This window comes from Maniola hyperantus, chromosome 8 (genome assembly GCF_902806685.2).
Source record: "Maniola hyperantus chromosome 8, iAphHyp1.2, whole genome shotgun sequence".
Classification (NCBI taxonomy): Eukaryota; Metazoa; Arthropoda; class Insecta; order Lepidoptera; family Nymphalidae; genus Maniola; species Maniola hyperantus.
Window position 1 is genome coordinate 3,906,714 of NC_048543.1, and position 25,123 is coordinate 3,931,836.

General features: G+C 36.5%; 3 protein-coding genes across 4 annotated transcripts in view; all 3 read left to right on the plus strand.

Annotated features, from left to right (window-relative positions):
- Positions 1 to 25,123, plus strand: part of LOC117984314 (anaphase-promoting complex subunit 11-like) — a 75,037-nt gene extending 49,914 nt beyond the window's left edge. Inside the window, exons 3-4 of one of the 2 annotated variants that reach the window (XR_011237027.1) lie at positions 22,637 to 24,637; positions 24,696 to 25,123. Coding sequence is in view for 1 of the 2 variants with exons in the window: in XM_069500303.1 (XP_069356404.1) it covers positions 22,637 to 22,786 (150 nt within the window). In the remaining variant the exon portion in view is untranslated. Of the gene's footprint in view, positions 1 to 22,636 lie in introns of both variants that reach the window. The other variant, XM_069500303.1, reaches the window with a different exon arrangement.
- On the plus strand, positions 1,048 to 7,135 carry LOC138402679 (ubiquinone biosynthesis O-methyltransferase, mitochondrial-like). The gene is given in 7 exon segments (XM_069500334.1): positions 1,048 to 1,140; positions 1,752 to 1,827; positions 2,176 to 2,375; positions 4,360 to 4,445; positions 5,114 to 5,248; positions 5,905 to 6,172; positions 6,887 to 7,135. Coding segments are annotated over 6 exon segments (864 nt in total). The 5' UTR covers positions 1,048 to 1,140; positions 1,752 to 1,768; the 3' UTR covers positions 7,003 to 7,135.
- On the plus strand, positions 7,611 to 13,668 carry LOC117984465 (ubiquinone biosynthesis O-methyltransferase-like). Its single transcript, XM_069500333.1, has 7 exons — positions 7,611 to 7,671; positions 8,754 to 8,857; positions 9,396 to 9,557; positions 10,008 to 10,122; positions 11,056 to 11,190; positions 12,585 to 12,855; positions 13,457 to 13,668. The coding sequence occupies exons 2-7, from the start codon at positions 8,790 to 8,792 to the stop codon at positions 13,570 to 13,572; spliced, it is 867 nt and encodes a 288-aa protein (XP_069356434.1). The 5' UTR covers positions 7,611 to 7,671; positions 8,754 to 8,789; the 3' UTR covers positions 13,573 to 13,668.

Here is a 25,123-nt window from a genome sequence, read left to right on the forward strand (position 1 = left end):
TGTACCAAATTTTGACAAAATCGTTTGAACGAATGGGTTGTGAAAGGCTAGCAGACAGACAGACAGACACACTTTCGAATTTGATATTAGTATGGATGGATATGGATTAATCTAAATGAACTCTATACTAATTATTATAATTATGCGAAAGTGTGTTTATTTGTTTGTCCTTCCTTCACGCCCTAACAAAGCAATCAATCGACTTGATTTTTGGCATAGAAATAGTTGGAGGGACGAAGAGTAGACGAAGAAAGCATAGGCTACATTTTATCCCGGATTTTTAAAAACCTAAATCCACGCGGACGAAGTCGCGGGCATCAGCTAGTAGAGCTATAAATCTTATAGACTTATCTTATGAACTGGTAAAAGTATAATTCTCTATACTAATAATATTATAAAGAGGTAAAATTTGTAAGTTTGTTTGTAGGAAGTAATCTCTGGAACTATTGAAACTATTTTGAAAATTCTTTCTCCAGTAAAAAGCTACATTATTCGTGAGTAACAAAGGCTATATTTTATTTTCATAAAAGTTAGAGATCCCTACGAAAATTCTAATACCCGTGCGAAGCCGGGGCGGGTCGCTAGTTAAGTGCACAGATAGGTTATCAACAACTGATGATAATAAGAACAAACTGATGATAAGATCGTAGAGTCTCAAATTTTTAATAATTTGTTATTTTGGGATATTTGTGGGGACACACAAACACACTTCCGCATTTAAATAAGTAAGTATGGATTAAAACTATAAATTACTAGATGATGCCCGCGACTTCGTCCGCGTGGATTTAGGTTTATAAAATTCCGTGGGAACTATGATTTTTCGGGATAAAAAGTAGCCTATGTCCTTCCCCGGGATGCAAGCTATATCTGCACCAAATTTCGTTAAAATCGGTTGAACGGATGGGCCGTGAAAAGCTAGCAGACAGACAGACAGACACACTTTCGCATTTATAATATTAGTATGGAAGTATGGATTAATTGCTCTAGGATGTTTTCAAACGTCTGTGTTACGCACATTAACAGCCACAAGCGATATATTTAAGTATGTGGATTTTATAAGATTGCAGTTCAGTCGCTAACAAAGATTGGAATCATTATCAAGTTGCACAGTTATTTTTTCCATGCATATTATAATACCAGGTAAGATCATATTTTCTTGTTTGTTTAACCTAAAACCGTTGATATAAAACAAAAGTGGTACTGATTGTGTGCACAAATAAATTTTAGAGTATTCGCACCTACTAAAATGTAATGTTTAGTGGAAATAATGTTTTTTTTAGTTTATGTTGTTTGTTGTTGCACTTGTCTTATATAAAACCACAATGTCGATTTTCGCCCCTGCGCTCTCGCGTATTCGTAACAGTTCGTTTCATTTCGGCGCTTACTAGAAACCTGCGGCTTCGGCCAAAACATTAGCCCATTTTGGCTAAAGCCTAAGGTTTGGGCAAAGTAGGCCGAAAATGAAGTTGAAGCGAAGGCTCGGTCGGACACTATAAGATCGTACGTACGTGTGCTATAAGTATCTGTAATCACAACCCTTTAGTTTTGCAACAAATGAATGTACTGTAGCTGGCAAAAAATATTGTACATCGGCCTTTAGAAAGAGGTTTCGGCTTCGTAAAACGACAGATTCAACGCTCTACGAAACCGATATCTGTCTCTTAAGGTTGATGTACAATATTTCCTGCCGAATACAGTAAGATGCTAATTTCTTTATAAAATTTATTCGTGTTGTTTTTCTCTTTTTTTAGTTGTAAAGCTACTTTAAATGATGAAGATAATAACAAAATTCTACGACTTACGGAACGTTAAAACTTTATTGTTTCAGTAAGTAGATGCATATAAATGTTCTTTCCTAAAAACATATTTAATATAATATCTGTCTCGGCTTTACTTACGTGTTTAGTCGACGTTAGCCCGACTAGTTTCGAACCCATCCGGGGTCCTTTTTCAAGGGAGTCAGTTCGCGCACGCGCCTCGGTTAAAATCACGTCGATCCGTTGCTCCGTTGCGATGTGATTGAAGGACAAACCAGACTTAACACGTGAGTAAAACCGGGACAGATATTATATATAATGGAAATCACTCACGATAGTTTAAACGCTAAAACATATTTAATTTTTATTGTTTGTGAACCTACGTACGCTTCTAGTAACCGTCGTGCTTTATTTTCAGTCGTTGGGGCCCGATTACTGGCAGTTCAAATAATACTTATTTTAATTTCAAAAGAAATGCTCACTCTACGATTGACGAGAAAGATTTATTCCAAGCCGATACAAAATTATTTAAAACATTTTGGGATGCCGAAGGACCGTTTAGAGCGCTTCATAGTTTAAACCATATTCGGTAATAGATATTTATATATTGCAAGTGCAGTATGTTGAAAATTATACTCGAAGTGCAAATTAGAATACGCCAGCGGGTCTAATTTTTAATGCGCACATCATACAAAAATTTTCAATGCTTTTTTGAGTAAGAACAATGAAATAGCTGAAATAGTTACCTAAGTTTAAAAATTACAGTCCTTCGAATCAAATAAAATCTTCACACGTTTTTTATAATATAGGTAGGTACTTTAAGGGTTTTCATTTTTGTATTATCTGATTTTAAGGGTTCCGGAAAAACGGAACCCTTATAAGATCACTTTCATGTCTGTCTGTCTGTTAAGAAACCTATAAGGGTACTTCCCGTCGACCTAAAATCATGAAATTTGGCAGGAAGGTAGGTCTTATATTAGACACTAGCTGATCCCCGCGGCTTCGCCCGCGTAGATTTAGGTTTTTAAAGATCCCGTATAGCCTATGTCACTCAGGAATAATGTAGCTTTCTACTGGTGAAAGAATTTTTAAAATCGGTTCAGTAGTTCTAAAGATTACCCCCAACAAACAAACTTAACGACATTACCTCTTTATATAATACAACGGGCCGTGCAGCAGAAATCGTAATATTTTAATTTCGCCATAACTTCAAAACCAAACGTCCAATTTTAATCATTCAAAGACCAAATATTATCTCCATAAACTGTTCTTAGTGATGAAATCATTTATTTTGATAAGGATTAATAGCATGAGTAAAATAAACGCGTTTAAATGTAGTCCAAAAAAAATTCAAGATTTTTAAATAAAAAAATGGTTGCTGTGCCTCACTCGACATAGATGGGTATAGTGTGTCGCGGACTTTTTTGTAGATATTTATAAGATCTACAATTAATTAGAACATTTTATGGTTCTATCTTTTATAGTTTAGGCAGCGTACGCAAAATAAGTAACTTTTCTGGTTGATTTTTTACACCTTGTGTCCGAAAAACCCAAATATCTTACGGAACCCTATTTTTTTTCCAAAATAAAATATAGCCTATGTTACTCGTGGATAATGTAGCTTTCGAATGGTGAAAGAATTTTTAAAATCGGTCCAGTAGTTTTTGAGCCTATTCAGTACAAACAAACAAACAAACAAACAAAGTTTTCCTCTTTATAATATTAGTGTAGATAAGGAAAAATCTAAAAACCGTGAATTTGTGCTTACATCACAAGAAAAAAAAAATATGTTCATGAACAAATATTGCTATTTTCAACGTTCAAAGTAAGATTACTATACTATATAAGTGGGGTATCATATGAAAGGGCTTTACTTGGACATTCTAAAACAGGTTTTTATTTATTTTTAAGCATAATAGTTTTTGATTTATCGTGCAAAATGTCGATAAAATACGATTGTAGTACGGAGCCCTCAGTTCGCGAGCCTGACTCGCACTTGACCGGCTTTTTATGTATTACAGATGCACGCGAATAAAAATGACGTCATTATACACTCTTTTTGATTTCATAATCAGGATTTTAAGATACCTACCATACAGTATATTGCATAGTGGCATCACATATCATTGTATCATGTAGATAAACTAACTGGAACAAATCTTATTACTATTGACATTACAGATGTTCATTTATTTATACTACGTTATCAGTCTACCAATCCGCACATGGCCAGCGTGGTAGACTATGGCCAAAACCCTTCTCTCTGAGAGGAGACCCGTGCTCTGTAGTGAGCAGCTGGGGATGGGTTGATCATGATGATGACTATGTTATCAAAAGAAATTTTGTTGTATGACATAACTAGCTGCCCCGGCGAACTTCGTACCGCCTAACAGTCGATTCTTTATCAGGAAATTTTTAAATTTTTCTCTCGGTAAGAATCATCCCCGTAGTTCAAGGAATATTATGAAAAAAGAATTAGCGAAATTGGTTCAGCTGTTCTCGAGATTTGCGATCAGCAACACATTTAGTGATTCATTTTTATATATAGAGCATATAGAGATTAATTTTCTTCGAAATTATGTTTTCACTCTCTAGTTAGTAGACGTAGCACCTGGTGACAAATTATCCACTTGTCTGAAAGGAAAGAAAATCCTTGAAGTCGGTTGTGGAGCTGGGGTGCTCACCGAGGTAAGTTTGGCAAAACATAACAATTATTCACTCGTTCACTCGAAGTTGTGTAAGTCCCGCCGCCATTTTAGTGACGTCAGCACTAGACTGAAGTTTCGAGCTGCTGGTATATTTTTATTTCGGTTGACGTCAAAATAACGTCATTTCGATGTTAATGACACATGGTTCCAACGCAATAGCAATTTGCAGGACTTATAACACTAGAGTTTATGGAAAGTCGGCAGGAAAAACATAAGAAAAGCTCAGAACACAATTTTTATACTTACTAATAAAAAACTTAGATTTATTTACCAGCTAGATGATGCTCGCGACTTCGTGAGTGTAAGTTTCGGGTTTTATTCTAAATCCCGTGAGAATTCTTTGATTTTCCGGTATAAAAAGTAGTCTAAATCCGTCTATAGGATGTAAGCTATCTCTGTAGTAAATATAACATCTAGTCCGCGACTTCTGTCAGGATTTAGGTTTTTTTAATACCGTGGGAACTATTTGATTTTCTAGGACCAAAAGTAGCCTTTGTCCTTCCCCAGGATGCAAGCTATCTATCTCTGTACCTTTCGACAAAATCAGTTAAATGCATCCATTTATATACAGACAGACACAATTGCGCATATAATATAATAGTATGGATTGAGTACTAAACAAAAATAAATAACAAAACAACTTTTTAGGCCTTAGCCAAGTTTGGGGCTGAAGTTACTGGAATAGACTCTAGCAAGGAGTTAATTGAAATGGCTCAACAACATAGCTCTAAAAACAAGCGCTTGGCAAACAACTTGCCCACTTATATGTTGACTACGATAGAGGTGAGAAATAACTTATTAAAGTAGTGATAAAAAAATTACAAAAAAATAAAAACAGACTTCAATGCCTAACTGTGTTTGTACACTAAAAATTTTATTTCCGAATATATTATGTATACAAGAGTTAATATAGTTCTATAATAATATTATTTGGGGCCGGTGCTTATTAGCTGATTATATTATTATTCATATTTTTAGGGTTCCGTACCTCAAAATGAAAAACGGAACCCTTATAGGATCACTTTGTTGTCTGTCTGTCTGTCGCTCTGTCAAGAAACCTACAGGGTACTTCCCGTTGACCTAGAATCATGAAATTTGGCAGGTAGGTAGGTCTTATAGCTGACATTCGGGGGAAAATCTGAAAACTGTGAATTTGTGGTTACATCACATAAAAAAAATTAAATTGTGGTCATTTTATTTTTTATTTTTATTTCATTCATTTATTTGTAATTGAGGAGTTCCTCAACGGAGCGAACTTCTTGCGTTATTAGTTCTTAGTTCGGGGCGAACCACTATTTTTAGTTCGGGGTGGATAGATGGACGCACGTTGACGGGTATGCATACACCCTAGTGTAGCTGTTTTAGGATGCTCAAACGGAAGTAGCGATTTCATTCGGTAATCTAAGATTAACTAAAAAATCAAAATTAATGTATTCTAGGAACACTGCAACGAGTACTTTGAAAGCTACGACGCTATCGTAGCCTCTGAAGTCATAGAGCACGTTGCTGAAAAGGAACTTTTCTTGGAATCATGTGTTCGTGCCGTAAAACCGGGCGGAAAACTATTCTTTACGACGCCTAGTAGAACACGTGTCGCTCAGCTAATTGTGATATTTTTCTTTGAAAGCCTTGATATTATTCCGAAGGGTACCCATGAATATAAAAAGTTTATAAAACCAAGCGAGCTCAAATATATGCTAGAAATGAGTAAGTATATTAATAGGTTTAACAAATAGATGCTTTCTTTCCGAAATCATTTTTGTATTTTCATCTTTTGTAATTTTCATAAGTAGCTAACCCGTCCCGGTTTCGCTCGAGTGGAATTTAAGAAAATCCACGAGGTGGTGGAACTTTCAAAAATCCCAAAATACATATTTCTATGTATATTTTGGACTGAAACCCATGGCTATAACTTGAAAAATAACGGATTTTCACACAAACTTTCATTCCAAACATGCTTTCTTAGTGAGTGCCTATACTGCCTAGGTCTTAAAAGGAACATACTGTCAATAATATTACTTGCCCCAGCGGCATAGTTCGCGCCGAATTTGTGTAGTCCACGTGGACGAAGTCGCGGGAACAAGCTAGTCTTCTTCTAAATATATAAAAGGAAAACGTGACTGACTGACTGACTGATCTATCAACGCACAGCTCAAACTACTGGAAGGATCGGGCTGAAATTTGACATGTAGATAGCTATTATGACGTAGGCATCCGCTAAGAAAGGATTTTCAAAAATTCAACAACTAAGGGGAAGAAATAGGGGTTTGAAATTTGTGTAGTCCACGCGGATGAAATCGCGAGCATAAGCTAGTAATATATTATATAATAACAATATTCTCCTGAATAGAAAAACAATAGAATATATGTAATCAATGTGAAACAATTATGCTCCGTAAATTCTGCTCTTTATTATTTTAGATGACTGCTTAGTGGAATCAATAAAAGGCTGTGTCTATTACCCGTTTGCAAATTATTGGGAATGGACCAAACATACGCTGTGCTTCTTTGCTACTCAGGCTGTCAAATCTACTTAAAATCACTTATCTAAACTTAAAATAAACTTAAGCGATTTTTTCCAATCACAATTTATATATGTATTTAGTTTCATTGAAAGATACTGTTACCTATTTTTTACATTATTATCTGTAAATAAATAATTTTATATTATTTATTGACGTTTTAATTCACCTTATACCTATCATAAAAAATATTACAAGAGAATTAACAAGATTTCAGAAACATCCATACCCATTATTATTAATGCAAAAGGTGTTCGTTTGTTGGTTTGTCCTTCAATCACATCGCAACGTAGCAACGGATCATAGAGTGACATGGGCTTCTTTTTATTCCGGGAAATCAAAGAGTTCCCACGGGATTTTTAAAAACCTTAATCCACGCGTACGAAGTCGCGGGTATCAGGTAGCAACTTAACCTAACCGTGAGCCCCTCCTGTAGATCGACGCAGGGCGCTCCTTCTGGTTTTGTAGTTATAATTGTAGGTAATACATAATGTTATCATTTCAACATAATCTAATAATAAATGACCGAATTATGTACGTCTACGTACGTCACCAGAAGGCAGTAGCGTGCGATAACAATACCTTTAAGTACGGCGTTTTAACTGTTTTCCTTTCATTCGATAACGAAGAGTTGAATTGGTAGTAAGTAGAAAACCAGTGGCTCTTCTCGTAACATCTTACCTGGTAAGTTGAATTATACCCACAAATTGGTATACCTATTAAGCCTACTAATTATACTATTAGTTATAGTTAGAATGTTTTTGTCGAAATGTTAGAATCATAAGGACGTTTGTGCACTCATCCGTATTCGGTTCGTTTTCGTGATTCTTCGAAGTTGCCGTCATACAAATACCCACTCATTGATTCGTATTTTTTTACACGGATGAGTGCACAAACGGCCTTAATCGGTATCGTTTCTAAATTGTCTCTGGTCTGATTAGAAGGCTTTGAGCATTCTACCAAGGTCTAGTTAACCACCCTACTATTAGCCAAAGATACGAGTATATTATTAAGAAACTAGCTGCCCTGGCGAACTTCGTTCCGAGTAACAGTCGATTCAATTTTTTTAAATTTTTCTCTCCGTAAGAACCATCCTCGTACTTCAAGGAATATTATAAAAAAAGAATTAGCGAAATCGGTTCAGCTGTTCTCAAGATTTGCGATGAGCAACACATTTAGCGATTCATTTTTATATTATAGATTTAGCGTTGTAGTATATAATAAAAACCTTAATTAAAATGCCATACCTCTTCCAAGCCCAATTCCATCTTACGAGTAGACTGCATGGTCACCAAATTGCAAGTACTGCTAAGTATTTAAATTGTAAATTAAGTAAACTACCAGGGGCTAACTTATCATCGAATTAACAAAGATCGACATATCGATCCATCGAGTTTTTTTTTCAATTTTATACCCACAATGCATGTTCACGGTTACTCAGCAGCAGTGGGTTTGTGGTCAGCACAACTTGGCTAATTCTTTTATACACAATCTCCATACTAAAATGACATATCATGATTATCCCTGCGGTATATTTGAGACCCTCACAACAAGTCCTCACTGGGATACTGGGAGGGGTCAGGGGACTACACGTCTCGGTCGACTCGAGCTCATGGCCTTGAATAATCGCAACAAGGGTACCCCCCAGTCGAAGCGAATTTTTCTTTTTCTTTTTCACTTCTCGTGAAGAGATATTTTTTCCAAATTTGTGTATTTGCCCGTTAGTAGTTATAATTGTTCCTATTGGTAATTTCGTGTCGTTTTAGGTAATTCGCCTGGATTTAATTTTATAGCGACCTCAGATGATAAGAATGTCCACAAAACTGCTCTATGAGCTACATAGTTGTAGTGTTAAAACTTTATTATTTCGGTAAGTAGCTACCTAGATACTTAAACATCTGGTGGCACGGCAGTGCCACCGCCAAGTCCTTTTCTTCACACACTGCATTATCCTAGTTCATCAATTTTAGTTTTGTTTAATAAACCACTTTTATTCAAATCAACGGTGATCCTTCACCGCAGGTTTCCTCACGATGTTTAGGAAAACCAAAAAACCTGCTTGCCTGAGAGTTCTCCATAATGTTCTCGCAAGTGTGTGAAGTCTGCCAATCCGCACTTGGCCAGTGTGGTAGACAAAACCCATTTCACTCTGGGAGGAGATACCCGTGCTCTGTAATGAGCGCGATGGGTTGATCATGATGATGATGATAATTCAAATTTAAATAAATAATTTTAATATAATAAACAAGTCAAGGCAATTTTTAAATAGGTAATGTTGCTGAGATACATTTATTTATAGACTTACATAAAAAGTAATTTTCTTAACAATTGTGTTACTGTTTCTTTTTATAAGAATTTTAGCACAAGCTTGACTATACCTTTATTTTATTTATCCTGTTTATTTCCAGGCGATTGGGCCCAAATACTGGGTTTTCAAATAATATAAATCTAAATTGTACAAGAAATGCTCACTCAACCATTGATCCTAAGGATTATTTCCAAGTCAATAAAGGAATATATTGGGATCCCGAAGGGCCATTAAAACCGCTTTATACTTTAAACTATTTGCGGTAAATATATTCAAATGTTTACTAAATATTTTTCGATCATTTAATCTATCTTCTATATACTATAAAACTAAAAGTCCTGACTGACTGACTTATATATCAACACAGCCTAAACCGCTGGTCTTAGAGACATGAAATTTGGAGGGTGTGTTCTTTGTAAAGAGTAGGTACCCACTAAGAAAGGATTTTTCGAAATTCCACCCCTAAGTGGGTTTGAAATTTATGTAGCCCACGCGAACGAAATCGCGAGCATAAGCTAGTAATTATTATAAAACTGCAAAATTATGTACTCTACCTACGTAGTAGGTATGTACCTAAGTATTTAAAAATATGATATCCCCTTTTAATCCCTGAAACTACATGATAATAGCTTTGTAAATATTTACTGTACTTTGTACATTAGATATGTGTAATTTGGTAAATGAGATAATTCTGTAAAGACTGGTTTTGCAGAGTGCCTTATATAAGAGACAGTCTAGTAAATGTAGCGCCTGGAGAAAAATTCTCTACTTGCCTCAAAGGAAAGAAAATTCTTGACGTTGGTTGTGGAGGAGGATTTCTCTCACAGGTATGGCAAGAAAATTCTGATAGAATCTCTGAAGAGTAATTGCAAGACAGATCATAATAATCATAATCATAATCATAATTTATTATTGCAAATACACGTTTTATAGGTGGTACACCAGTCAGGTTACAGTGTATTTACCATCGGCATTTACATATCGGTTTTATCCCGCAAAATAATACAATAATATGGGTTTCACGTTATGTAGGTACTTAATCCTTTTTTTCAGTCACCTGTAATAGTTAAATTATAGATATAAATTCTTAATTGCCACACAAAACATTAAATACAAAAAATTAATGAAAAAAAAGTGTGCAAAGGCAGACATCACTAAAAGTGAACTCCAGACAACCCTATTTAAAGGACTTATAAGCTATAATAATGAAACGGGATGTTGCAACAATAACCCTAACACTTACCATAAATTTTAATAATACATGAATAACTAGGTATTCAAAAAAATCGGCTAAGTGCGAGTCGGACTCGCGCACCGAGGGTTCCGTTCTACAGATAAAGGGGGAGGAACGGTATTTTTTATCGACATTTTGCACGATAAATCAAATACTATTATGCATTAAAATAAATAAAAATCTGTTTTAGAATGTACAGTTAAAGCACTTTCATATGATACCCCACTTGATATAGTTATCTTACTTTGAAAATTGAAAATTAGAACACATTAATTTTTTTTTGTGATGTAACCATAAATTCATAATTTTCGGATTTTCCCTTTACTTGTGCTATAAGACTTACCGAGTTGTCAACTTTCGTTTTCAAGATAAACGGGAAGTACTCTATAGATTTTCTTGACAGACAGACAGAGAGACAGACAACAAAGTGATCCTATAAGGGTTCCTTTCTTATTTTTGAGATACGGAACCTTTAAAATACATAAACCCTACATAATCAGTAGATAAGTATAAAATTCCTTTTTAGGCCTTGGCCAAGCTTGGGGCTGAAGTTACTGGAATAGATACAAACAAAGAAGCAGTTGAACAGGCAACACAATATAGCTCTAAAAGCACGCGCCTGGCAACCAATTTGCCTGCTTATATTTCGGTTACGATAGAGGTGAGTTCAAAAAACCGGCCAAGTGCGAGTCAGGCTCGCGCAATGAGGGTTCCGTACTACAGTCGTATTTTTAGACATTTTGCAGGATAATTCAAAAGCTATGATACATAAAAATAAATAAAAATCTGTTTTAGAATGCACAGGTGAAGACCTTTTATATGATACCCCACTTGATATAGTTATCTTACTTAGAAAATTGAAAATACTAATTATTAGTTCATGACCACAATTTAATTTTTTTTGTGTGATCTAACTCTAAATTCACGGTTTTCAGATTTTTCCCCAAATGTCAGCTATAAAATCTACCTACCTGCCAAATTTCATGATTCTAGGTCAAAGACCTGTAGGTTTCTTGACAGACAGACAGACAACGAAGTGATCCTATAAGGGTTCCGTTTTTCCTTTTGAGGTACGGAACCCTAAAAATAATTGTTAATTTCATATAACTAAGGTTATAAGCATAAAAGCAACACAAAAGCTTTCTTTTAGGAATAGAAGTTGTCTTCCATAACAATAGTTTTATACTGTAACTAGGATTAGCCATACTACTGCCAGACCATACTAGAAATTCAGGACGTTCTTCGTATTTATGATATCTGTTACAGTATGCGGCCGAAAGTGATGAACAACGACCTTTGGAATGACGTTTCAGGTTTTTAGAGCGTTGTCTCTGTCACTCATACCCACATGACGTTTTGTCGATCTCAACGACCGAGACAGTGCTCTACAAATATGCTATCTCCTTCATTTCATCACTTTTGGCCGCGTACTTTAAAAATAAGTATCTCTGACATAGGAGACGTGAAATGTTGAAAAAATGCCCAAAAATATACTCGTACTGTCCCAAAACGCGTTTATTTTTAACTGCTCCATCCATATTGTACACTACATGATGCCTATCCACCGTGACATCGTCCCCGTGGATTTAGGCATTTAAAAAATCTCGTGGGAACTCTTTTTCTCGGGTACATTAGGACACACGGCTACATTAGACACACTTTCGCATTTATAATATTAAGTATGGATTCTCTACATTACTATCCTATGGCGCACTCTTTGCTCAGTTATTTATCTTCCTCTATTATTTATCTTACTCATCTACCTCCTAATAGCCGGACACCCGCGACCGCCACGCTTAGGCAGTTGCTTAGCATAAAAGTTGGCCCACGCGCGTTCGGTACACTCATTCCGCACATTGTCTTGAATACGTGACTTTTGAGTCCAACAAACACAACAAAGCATTCTTCCCTGTATCCCGCCAGCATTTTACGATTTTATTTTCATGCAAAACCTTGTATATGCATTATGCGTACTCTTGAGGTTGAATGGTCTATGTGTAGGGTATATTAGTTTTAAGTTAGACCTGTAGTGTAAAGCAGTCGCATATATTTCAGGAACACTGTAAGGAGTATGCTGAGTACTACGACGTTGTCGTATCATCAGAAGTTATAGATCATGTTGCTCAAAAGGAACTTTTTGTTGAGTCATGTGTGCGTGCCGCAAAACCAGGTGGAAAAATATTCTTCACCACTATTAATAGAACCCGCCTCGCTCAGTTCGTTATTATATTTTGCTACGAAAATATTGTCAAACTAATTCCAAAGGGGGCACATGATTTCAACATGTTTATCAAACCAAGCGAACTCAAATACATGCTGGAAATGAGTAAGTACTCGTATATTATTATTTATCACCTTCTACAGTTTAAACAAATAGAGTCGACTGTAGTAATAAAAATAGACGTGATTTTTTGTATAGCGGTAGTTTATGGTGCTAGAATTCATTATTAAAGAATTTAATTAAAAAATCATGATTTTTTATATTAATGAAAATCATGATTTTTTAATTAATCTCTTTAATAATGAATGAAATAAAAATTTACTAACGTCACGCTGTACGGAAAGCGATTAATGACGTGGCATAGCGTAAACGACAAATATTTTTCAATTTTTTAACAAAAAATATTTTCCCGCAGTAATTACTCTATTTTTATGTTTAATTTTGAAAAAAAATTGTCGTTTATGGATCGTGACGTTCACTTTCCGTACAGCTTGACGTTAATGTTAAAATAAATAAAAATCATGTTTTTTTAAATTATAAATTCTAGCCCCACAAACTACCGCTGTACACAAAATCACTACATTTTATTACTACAGTCCAATACCCTGTTGCTGCTTATCATTCTTCTTAATTGAAAAATAATACGGTAAAATTAATGTGAAACAGTTTGACTTGGTGACGTAATAATTGTTTTCTATTATTTCAGATGACTGCTTCGTGGAATCAACAAAAGGATACTTTCTTTATCCGTTTGATCCGCATTTTGTATGGACTAAGCATAAAACGTTTTTCTATGCTATTGAAGCTGTGAAATCAAATTAAAACAGGTGTTCATAAAAGTATAATGAATTTTATTGTCTTCGTCAAATGTTGTACAGAAAAGATCTGGGTAGGTATAACATAACATATCTTTTTCATTATCAGTAATTAAACTTATTTTCATATATAGTTTCTTTTCTTCATGTCCTTTAAATGCACGATGATTCTTGTAACAATTAAATAAAATCTGCATTTAAGGATGTACCCTACCTACAAACGGCGTTCGCGACTTTTTGGCTTTTTCCTTTGGCGTTTTAACTTTTTTATGCAACTAGCTAATGCGTTGCAATCGTGATGCGTAGGCCACCTATTGTACGTAGATACAATGTGAGAACTCAGAAACCGTCTGGAAGGTTTCTGACACTATGCAAAGTTTCAACTCAGTCGGAAGAACGAATATTAGCAACGAATAGAACACACACAAAAAATATTTTAAATAATATAAGAAGGTAATCGTGTCTTTCGATCGATCGAAATTATTTAATATATATATAAATTAAAAATTAATTTTACAAAAATCGTATTTTTGTAAAATTAATATGAAAACTGTTACTAAACGCCAAGTTAACAGGCTGTTCTTACTGAACACCACATATAATATAAACAACATCATCATGATTATGATTAACCCACGGCTCACTACTGAGCACGGTTTTCTTCTCAGAATTGAAAGGTTTAAACGACATAATCTGCGAAACTGACTCAATGCGGGTTCGCAGACTTCGCACACCTTTGAGAAGTAAGAACATTATGGAGAACTCTTAGGCATGCAGGATTCGAAGAGAATCGTATATTCTAAAGATCGGTTAATTTATAAACATACTTGCCTATACCTCATAGATGCAGTTCCCCATAGTATATGGTAGTTGTAGCGACGCCGGCGCCTCGAGGGAGGGCCTTGCGCACCCACGTGCTCTCGGCTCATTTGAATTCAATACCGTGCCTACTACTCTAAAGGTGCTGATAAACTTGAGCATTCACTTGTAATGAGCATTCGTGCGAATGTTACTTCACAGAAAAATACGAGAACATTTTAGCGAGCATTCTATCGAGCGTTCTGGCGAGCATTCTAGCCAGCAGATTTGCTTCTAAGACGAAACAGATTAGTTTGCTACTACCTTGTATTTTTCTTTTTTCAACATAACCAATGAGTATAAATGCAGCACACACAACCGTCAAGTCTGATATCTTCATGAAGAATTGACAAGCATCGAATAAAGCGTTCGCTAGAATTCTGAAGATGTTCGTAGCAATATTTGGCTCTATGCTTGGCTCGGCTCGTTGTTCAGTTCGACAAAAATAAAAACGGCGAATGCTCGATGTTCTGTTACAAGTGAATGCTCAAGTCTATCAGCACCTTAATAACTAATTATTTATTATCATCACGACAAGGAAAGAAAGTATAAAATAGGCTTGGTTTCAATTCCCAAATGTACCTACCTGTATATCACACATAATTTATTAGTTATGTATTTAACAGGCATAAATAATCTTTAGGTGTTGTTTGCTTGGAATTTATGAATTACGTAATTCAAAACATAAACTCAGATATACGTAGGTACTGTTAAATGGAAAACCACTTTGATATACTTTAATATACTTTTAATCACTGTTTTCTTTTTAAATTAATTCACAAGACAGTAGGTACAATGAACTATTCATCATCTAAGCGTCACCAGCGAGTCTAGAGTCTACCCAAAACTATAGACTCGGAGAATGTCAGAGAATGTTAGGCCGGGCACAGACTATCAACAAAACCTACCTAACAGTACATTGTGCATACGATAATTTTAAATGGGCTTTTCTTTCTCAAAACATTAGATTTCATAAGCATAAATATACCTATTTTTACCATAATAGTAAACATCCACTAAGAAAGGATTTTTGAAAATTCAACCCCTAAAGGGGTAAAATAGGGGTATGAAATTTGTGTAGTCCACGAGACTAAATCGCGGGAATAAGCTAGTAGATACGAATATAATTTATTTCCTAAAGTCTGACCAAATAGACCATAAGAAACATTACGCGTATGGAGAAACAGTACGATTGTATTACTTACTGAAGTTATTTGTGCGGCTAACCGAACTCACCACAGTTAGCAATCCGACCAAGAAACAAAGTGAAAATTGAGCAACTGTACCAAACTTGAACAAATCTTCCCTTTGGCTTTGTTCAGCAGACAAAAGGTAGCTTGCTACCAGTTATAAGTCCCGCAAATTGCTATTGCGCTGGAACCAGCATATATATATATATAGAAATATACCATCAGCTCGAAACTTCAGTCTAGTGCTAACGTCACTAAAATGGCGGCCAAGCGCATTAGCAATTTACGGGACTTGTGCCGTAAAAATATGACCCAATAAGGAGACTGCTTAAAATTAAGACAATAGTTTTATATTCTTGACCTTTCCGTAAACAGCAGATCGGGGACTGTATCAAGGAGATTAAGGGATTATCAAGCGGGGTATTAATCTTGAAAACAGAGCGGTGCATTTACCTTTAAGGGATCCATGTTATAAGACTTTATGATTTGATAAATTTTTCCAGTCACTGCTGTGACCTACATGACAAATATCTGTAGTTTGCATGATGAATATCTGGATAAACTGTCTCCTCCATCCTTCATTAATCATTCATGATTAACGGAATCAACTGATTTATATTCTGTCGTCTTATGGACCTCTAAAAATGTTCGGATCCAAAACTGAGAAATCTAAGTCCTATTTAGGTTATCATATAAAAAGAAAAGCTAACTGACTGACTGACTGATCTATCAACACACAGCTCAAACTACTGGGCGGAAGACGTAGACATCCGTTAAGAAAGGATTTTTGGAAATTCAAGCCCTTAGGGGGTAGATAAAATAGGGGTTTTACACGTCCACGCGGACGAAGTTGAGAGTAATTTAGTTAAAAATATAGAACAATACCTACAGATTGAAAAATGTAAAACAGTACATATCCTGGAATAGAAATTATTCCAACTTTAGACGGATTGGTATACAATGGAGCGGATGTGAGGCGATTGGCGAAGTAATAAGGGGGTTCCTTTGAACTGGATTCAACAACTCACAACATATTTTATCGTTTTAAGTTTTAACTACCGCTTTACTGTGGATCTATGGTAGGATTTTTAAAAAGATTCACAAAAGGATTTTATTATTTATGTACAATATAAAATACTATAATATAAAATAATATTGTAGAACTTTTGGCAAACGCGAATTGGCGCGGCAGCCCTGAACCGGCTGTCGTCAATAAGAGACTTATGTGGTCAAGTACTGCCCTGGGTATAGTTCCGTTTGCTGTGTGCTGATGCGGCAGTTGGCACCAGCAGTTTTGCTCACCATTCAAAGGTGTAACTAACAGCACGAAACCAATATGGATCCTGGAATAGAATTATTCCAATCTAAGGCCGCATTTTGACTGTCATACCTAATATAAATACCTAATATATAAATTATAATATGTAAGCACTTTTAATGAATCGGAGATGTGAGATAGGTCACACCGTAGTACCTAATTTACCATCACGCATAAAACCTAACATTATAATCCGTTCAAAATAACTCCTCACGCGCCATTTTAACTCTATGGGTCAACTGTCAATTGTCATGTCAAAAGTAAGGTTCACCTTTAAAATAGGGACTAAAATCGTGCTTTTGACATGAAATTTGACACAAAAAGTTAAAATGGCGCGTGAGGAGTTAAATTTTACGCGTTATACCTATTAACGCATCGCGTAGGCGAAGTTTATTGGTTTTGATAAAGCACCACTTTTACGACGGCACCATGAACCTTGACATATGTTTGGCATTAAAGTGAATGAGCTATCCAGGGTGTGCCCAATCTACATCAAACACAAATAGTTCTGAGAGCATTGCCTATGAAACCTATCAAATAGTTTGCTTGTAGTTAGGTACTGAATTTTGTCCTATAGCAGGGCTACTCGTATGTGCTGAGTTCCAAGTTAGTTTCCTGCATCTTCACGGAAGTAGAGTGAGTCAGTGAACTGTAGGCTCACTCACTCTTACTCCTCGCACCTTCTCAAATACATTTCAAGCCTGCACCGCCGTTAGTCTCGTGTTCGGACGAACTGCTTGAAGTTGTAGAAATCGGTCGTCTCTCCTCGAAGAACCTTTTCCTGCTTCGCCCTCCTCATCAGAGAATCCATCAATCTGTACCGTTGGATGCTACGATGAATCGTTGATGACGATCGACGAAGTCTTGTAGCAATCGATCTGTAGGATTGACTATTTCCTCTAATTTCATCTGCCCGAATGATTTCTGATAGTGTTAAATGAGGCATAATTAGATGATCGTAACTGATCAATATGGCGAGACGACACAAAAGCCTCATAAAACTGCAAAACATGTTTTTCAAATGAAATCGAACTTTACGAAAACAGAAAACTTCGAAGCAGTCGATAGAGATCTATGAATGAAAAATTAAAACAAACTAAACTAGCGGCACGCTATGATGGCTGGTTTGACGTTTGTCCGCTCATGAAGTTCCGTATTAATTGATAACGACTTTGAAGGAAATAATTGTATTACTTTATTGACGATAGTGATGTGCAGAGATTCATAAATTTTATCGAATGTAGTTTTAGGTTTAGGACTCAAAATTTATTTATTAAATTGATTTCTTAAATGTATACAAGTGTAGAAAAATCAGTTTGCACCATTTAAGGGGTGAATGTACTTGTGAATATGAACAATTTTCACTATGTGGACAAACCTCTGAAATCGCAAAAAAATATCAATAAATTTTTAAAAATGGAATCTAATACGATCGTCACATAGGATCGCTGGCTAGCACAACTACTACCTCCGGCAAACTCGCGTCAATGCTCAATGCAAAACAAAGCAGTTTCGAATTGACGTTGCTTCGAAAAGTATAAACTGTCAGTGCAATGCGATTGTGATATAGTTTTGACCTGGCTTTGGATTTCAAATATTGATACTGCATTACTGTTGACCCTTGCTCGTTAATTTGGACTCTGTTCAAGCCCTTTGTTGTGGATTTCGTCGATATGACCGAACGTACGCAGAGAACTGTTCTAAATAGTCAGACACGTGAGTTCCTAATACGCCTTCGTAACTATTTCGATCGTGAAGCTCAAAATGGAGGGCCAATTTTACCTATAACGTCAGTGGTTGAACGCGTAGCTGATGCGCTTAATATTGGACAACGAACTGTTAGACGGATAACTAAAAAAAAATATGGCGAGACTGGCACAGAAGAAAATAAACTTCACACACCAAAAAAGAGAAAACGAGCAAAACCAGTCGTAGGCATCGATAGCTTTGATGCCGATGCTATCCGAAGACATGTTTACGGCTACTATTTACAGAAGGAGTATCCAACAAGAAAAAAGTTGGTGCATTCACTGAAGGAAGCTGGATTATTCTTCGGTGGGGAAAGTTCTTTAACGAAGATTTTGAAGACCATTGGATTTCGATACAAAAAATGTAACAAACGCAAAATATTGATGGAAAGATTTGATATAGCGATGGCAAGGTATACTTTTTTACGGCAAGTGAAAGAAATCAAAAATTGGCAAAATGTTGTGTTCTTGGATGAAACATGGCTTAATGCTAACCATACTGTAGGCCGTTCTTGGAACGATGACACAGCAGCATCTACTTCCAAAGTTCCTGTAGGAAAAGGATCGCGACTTATAATTTGTCACGCCGGAACCATCAACGGGTTTGTCGAAGGTTCTCTCATGGCTTTTGCGTCAAAAACCACTGGAGACTATCATGAAGACATGAATGGAGAAAAGTTTACTGAATGGTTTACCTCAATGTTGTGTAGCCTCCCTGAACCATCTATTATAATTATGGACAACGCCCCATACCACTCGATGCAAATTGACAAGCCACCTGCCCAATCCCAAAAGAAAGCTGATATCGTCGCATGGCTTCGTAAAAATGGCGTAGATGCAAACATGAATATGTTAAAAGCGGAATTAGTACGTCTTTTAAAAGAAAACAAACCAACCAAGATCCGATACGTCATTGACGAAATAGCATTAGAACATGGGCACAGAGTTATACGGTTACCGCCTTACCATTGTGAGTATAATGCGATTGAGTTGGTGTGGGCTCAAATTAAGGGATATGCTGCAAGACACAATACAGAACCCCCATTTACCACAAAAAAAATGCTAAAATTATTAGAAGAAGCTTGTGAACATGTGACTAAAGGAGACTGGGAAAAGGTTGTGAATAGAACTGTTAAATTAATAAGGGAAGATTATGAAAGAGATGTGAAAATAGATAATATTATAGAAAACGAACATATAATTATTAATGTATGTGATGATAGCAGTGACGACAGTGAAAATAGTAGTATGGACGAATCTGATTAATTATGGCCTTTTGTGGCACCTTTTTCGGTATCTTTTGTATTCATATGTTTCTTGTGTGCATATAAAGTATGTATATTCATTTTCGTTCAAATATTCAGTTCGTTCAAATAAATTAAATAAACATATACATTTTTGTTTTATTAAACCTATTTAATCAGGTACAAAAACAAAACTTAATTGTTTTTTGTTCGAGAATAAATTGACATTCCACATCACTATTGTAATGTGTCAAACCGGCCATCATAGCGTGCCGCTAGTGTAATGAAAAATAACTGTCGACTAATGTTCCGTTTTCAAATTAGACCTAAAATTTTTAAAAAAATGTAGCCGGCCGCGAGTGTTACGAAAAAAATACATCAATTAATGTAGGGACGCCGCGCACAGCCGCACGGCCCCCACGCTAACATGCGGGATAGCGCGGGTGACGTGCGGGTGTGCGGTCCCCCCGCCTCATACCCCGATTGCTATCTCAACCTGTCGCGTAATATACGAAGGTACCTACCCGTTGGCAAGTTGAAAAATTAATTTGACCGTTTAAAAAGGAAGTAAAATATTTTTGCAATTTAGGTAGGTCTGTCAGTGTACTGTCAGTTTTTATAGGAACACGTAATTTAGTTACTAAAAACTGGATTTCTAGTAGCAATTAGCTATCCAATTAGAAAATTCTCTTCGCTCAACCGTACCAAAATGTGTATAAAGCGGGTACAATGTGTTTATAAGGAGCATTATTTTCTATGTCCTACATAGAGCACCGCTCGTGATCGTCGTTCTGCATTCCTAGCTAACGCAATCGACGTGAACGCAGAAGGACGCCAAACTGTAATTTACACATTTTCAACGCTTTTTACAAATAAAATCTTATTTATGTCGTAAATCAAGCTTTTGTCTGGTATCTACCTAAATTTTATTGATTCTCTCGCACCCACAATTTTTCAGCAATGGAACCAATGAATTACATACATAATGGCGATAGTCAATTGATTGATTTATTATGTACTTAATTATAATTTCATTAAAAAAACCTTTTATTTTTAGAGTTCCGTACCTCAAAAGGAAAAAAATAACTCTTATAGGATCACTTCGTTGTATGTCTGTCTGTCTGTCGTGTCTGTCAAGAAACCTACAGGGTACTTCCCGTTGACCTCAGACGTAAGGGGAAAAATCTGATAACATTGAATTTCTGGGTACATCACCAAAAACAATTAAAATGTGTTCATGAACAAATAATTAGTATTTTCAATTTTCAAAGTAAGATAACTACCAAAGGGTAGCATATGGAAAGGGTTTTACCTGTTGATTCTAAAACAGATTTTTATTTATTTTTTTGCATAATAGTTTTTGATTTATCGTGCAAAATATCAGAAAAAATACCCGAATACGAAACCCTCGGTGCGAGAGTGACTCGCACTTGGCCAGTTTTTTTTTCTATATGAGTAAAACGCTAATTTCATATGTACGGACTCTCTAATTTCCTAGAAGTTACCTTGTGCACTCCCGAATCCCCAGCGCTATTCATACAACGTTCGTTTTTATAATATGTGGAAGGATGTGGGAACCCGTTGCATTATAATCCCAAGAAAAACTCCTACCGTTAAGTGGTTAATGGAAAGAGGTTTGACCCTTAGCAATAAGGAATACGCGGCACAGAAAGAAGGAATATTTACATGATGTCTCTGAGCATACGAGTATAGTAGGTACGCGACAAGTCGAGATGGCAATCGATGGGGGGTGTGGACGCCATGCACACCCGCACAGCCCCCGCGCTAACCCGGTGAAGGATAGCGGGGGTGACGTGCGGAGCGTCACGCCGATTTCCATCTCCACCTGTCGCGTACTATGGGTATGATAACATAGGCAGTAGGCACCTAAAGGTACAACGTCCCTGACATTGTCTTGGGCTACGACTTTTAATAAAAGAGACACGAGGCATCGTATCGAGTTCCAAGAGGCGCCCTTGACTATTACTCAAGGCTAAAGTTGAGAGGGATCAAGAGACCGTTTTTAATAAGAGCCGTTGTTACCAAAGATGACGAAGTCAATACTGCGGGTTGAATCGTTAACTCGGTGAGCGTCAATGAAAGCTATCAAAGTTCGTGCTCATTGTACACATGTACAGGTTCTACATTGCTGCTTCCCTGAGCGATGTAAAAATATTATTTCGTAAAAAACCTTCAACGGATTTAAATGTCAAATGAGTTTGGTGATGGTTTGGTGGCTTTCATTCAGAGATGATCACTGATTTAGCGAATCCCCCGCTGGCCTCAGGTCTTAAAGACAAACCTAGCTAGCTATGTAGATTCAAGTTTATTATTAGGGCATTGTTTTAACAGTCAGCTATATTTTTTTCTGTTTAGTCATAATAAAAGATCCGCCAACTTAACACTCATCAAGTTGTCGACCTTTTAATTTTCGACTAGGTAGTTTCTCTAGAATATAATAGAAGCGTCAATAGCTCAACGGTAGCGTCAATAGCTAGGTATAGGAATGGACTGAAAACCGAAAGGTTGGCGGTTCAAATTGTGCCCTTTACACTATGGTCGTACCTACCTACTCCTAGCACAAGCTCGACGCTTAGTAAGAGAGGAAAGGGGATTGTCATTTAAAAAATAAATTATTATAAAATACTCCTCTAGTTAATGTTAACTACACTTACTACTATGTTTACTAATTTGGTCTTTCTCCTCTTTCCAGGCCAGCCTTCGCCAGCTAGATCTGTCCCTGCTCTCCGAGCTGTGGACGCTCAGCGAGGCCATGGCGTCGTGGCGCCGCCAGCTGGAGCGCGGGCCGCGGCTCCGCCCCGCGCCGCCCCCGCCCCCGCCGCCGCACTACCTTAGAACCTGAATACATTATGTTCACCTAGTACCTTGTAGATTTAATTTTATACCCCTCTCCCACAAAATACGAGAGAATAGCGCTAAAGTTTCAATTTCAATCAAAGTAATGCTGGTTCAAAAATTCAAAAACTATGATGCATAAAAATAAATAAAAATCGGTTTTAAAATGCACAGGTATTAATTAAGAAAGCCCTTTCATATGATACCCCACTTCACTTGATAGTTATCTTACTTAGAAAATTGAAAATATTATTAGTTCATGACCACAATTTAATTTTTTTTGTGTGATGTAACCCTAAATTCACGGTTTTCAGATTTTTCCCCTCATGAATGCTATTTAAGACGTACCTACCTGCCAAACATGATTCTAAGTCAACGGCAAGTTCCCTTTAGGTTTCTTGACAGACAGACAGACAACAAAGTGATCCTATGAAGGTTTCGTTTTTCCTTTTGAGGTACGGAACCCAAAAAAAAAAAACGTGAACACATTTTAGTTACAGCGCCATCTAAATGTGATTTGATAAATTTTGTCATTACCTTGCAGTGTTGCACATAAAAATAGTAAAATATCTTGTACGATAGTACAGAACCCTTTGTGTGAGAGTCCGACTCGCTTGGCGGTTTTTTTATTGATGTCAAGACGTCAACAGGAACGAGATAGAATGAAGATGCCACATGAATAGGATAAGTAGTTTCCAAGTACAGTACGCGGGTAAAAGTAATGTACATCGGCCTTTAGAATTACATTTCGGCTTTGTAGAGCGTTGTCTCTGGCACTCATACCTATGTGACGTTTTGTCGGTCTCAACGACAGGGACAACGCTCTACAAATCAGCTATCTCCTCCTAATGGTCGATGTACATTACTTTCGGCCGGGTATTGTGGATATTATGAGGACCGGAAGATCGCATTTAAAATACATACCTTTGACACAAAAATTACATCCCGGGAGACAAGGCTTTAATTACTTAAAACAACTATGTATGTACTTAAATAATAAATGTAAAGTCTGACCAGAAAATAAAACACCTCGCCATATTGCGGAAAAGCTGTGGAACTAATGTATACAAGTCCATATGCCTACTTAGCGAAGCTGTGATAGCCTAGTTGTTAGGATGTCCGCCTCCTAATCGGAGGTTGGGGGTTCGATCCCGACCTCTAACTTTTCAGGTTATATGCGTTTTAAGTACCTACCTAATTAAATAGCACGCATGAGAGTTCTCCATAATGTTCTCAAAGGTGTGAAGTCTGCCAATCCGCACTGGCCAGCGTGGTAGACAGGGCCAAAACCTCACTCGAGAGGAGACCATGATGATAATATATTTAGTGACCATAGCTCAATATACTCGTACTAGTGGCGCACCCAGAGCAAGTTTTTTATATTTCTGGTCAGGCTATAACAGCAAATCCAAAGTTACACTATAATCATAATGCTCGCTCTTTGTATGAATCACGGTGTGAAGGCCCGTACGGTGCGACAAGGCTATATTGGCGCGTGGCGAAAATCGGAACTAACGTTGCCGTCAAGTATCCCCTTTGTTCTTGTTTGAATATTCTAAGCCTTTGTTCTCCAACAGCGCCCCCCTGTCAATGTCATTCAAGTGCCAAGAGAGCCTTATCGCGCTGTAAATGGCGCGAAACATCCATCCAATACATAGAAGTCATTCCACCTTGTGGATTTCTGTCTATCATTATTAAAAATCTATTGCTTCTCTATAGAAGCAATAGATTTTTAATAATGATAGACAGAATTTAATAATGATAGTCCGCCTCCGCTCTTAGCAATAGATTTTTAATATACCTACTTGACACTTACCTGCGTGGTTGAGTAGGTAAACAAAAAATTGTTATGATAGAAGTTCTGTTTTTCCCTTTATCCTCTTTCGATCCTTCTGTGGGTCACAGTATGGAAAGAGGATAACGGGGTGACTTCGTTGACCGTATTCCGTTTTGATTTCAAAACTTTCATAACTATACCTATAATGTACCTACTTACTTACTGACCTCTTGCGCGGCTCTCTGTTTTACTTTTTTGTAGAAATGACACAGATCAGCCGTTATGTATAATACCTACCTACCTATAGTTTAGAAAGTGTGTAGATTAGATTGTAATTAGTATGTATAGATAATAATTTTATTTAAGACTGATTTTTCAATCTTTAAAACTGAGCATTAAATTCATATTAAATTGAACGATGACTAGAGACAATTTTTTTATAATATTATATTCAATTTCTATTATCTACGATATTCTTACCTCGGATTATTTATTAATTAACGATTGAAAAGTCAGCCGGTCTGTAAAGTACCTATCGATTTTTTGAAATAAAATTCATTACAATAA

What these genes read in the sequence shown, in the direction of transcription:
- LOC117984465 (XM_069500333.1), top strand. Translation starts at nt 8,790, where the DNA reads ATGATAAGAATGTCCACAAAACTGCTCTATGAGCTACATAGTTGTAGT. An exon ending in GTTAAAACTTTATTATTTCG is followed by an intron (nt 8,858 to 9,395) that starts GTAAGTAGCTAC and finishes GTTTATTTCCAG; the next exon opens with GCGATTGGGCCCAAATACTG. An exon ending in GAGGAGGATTTCTCTCACAG is followed by an intron (nt 10,123 to 11,055) that starts GTATGGCAAGAA and finishes ATTCCTTTTTAG; the next exon opens with GCCTTGGCCAAGCTTGGGGC.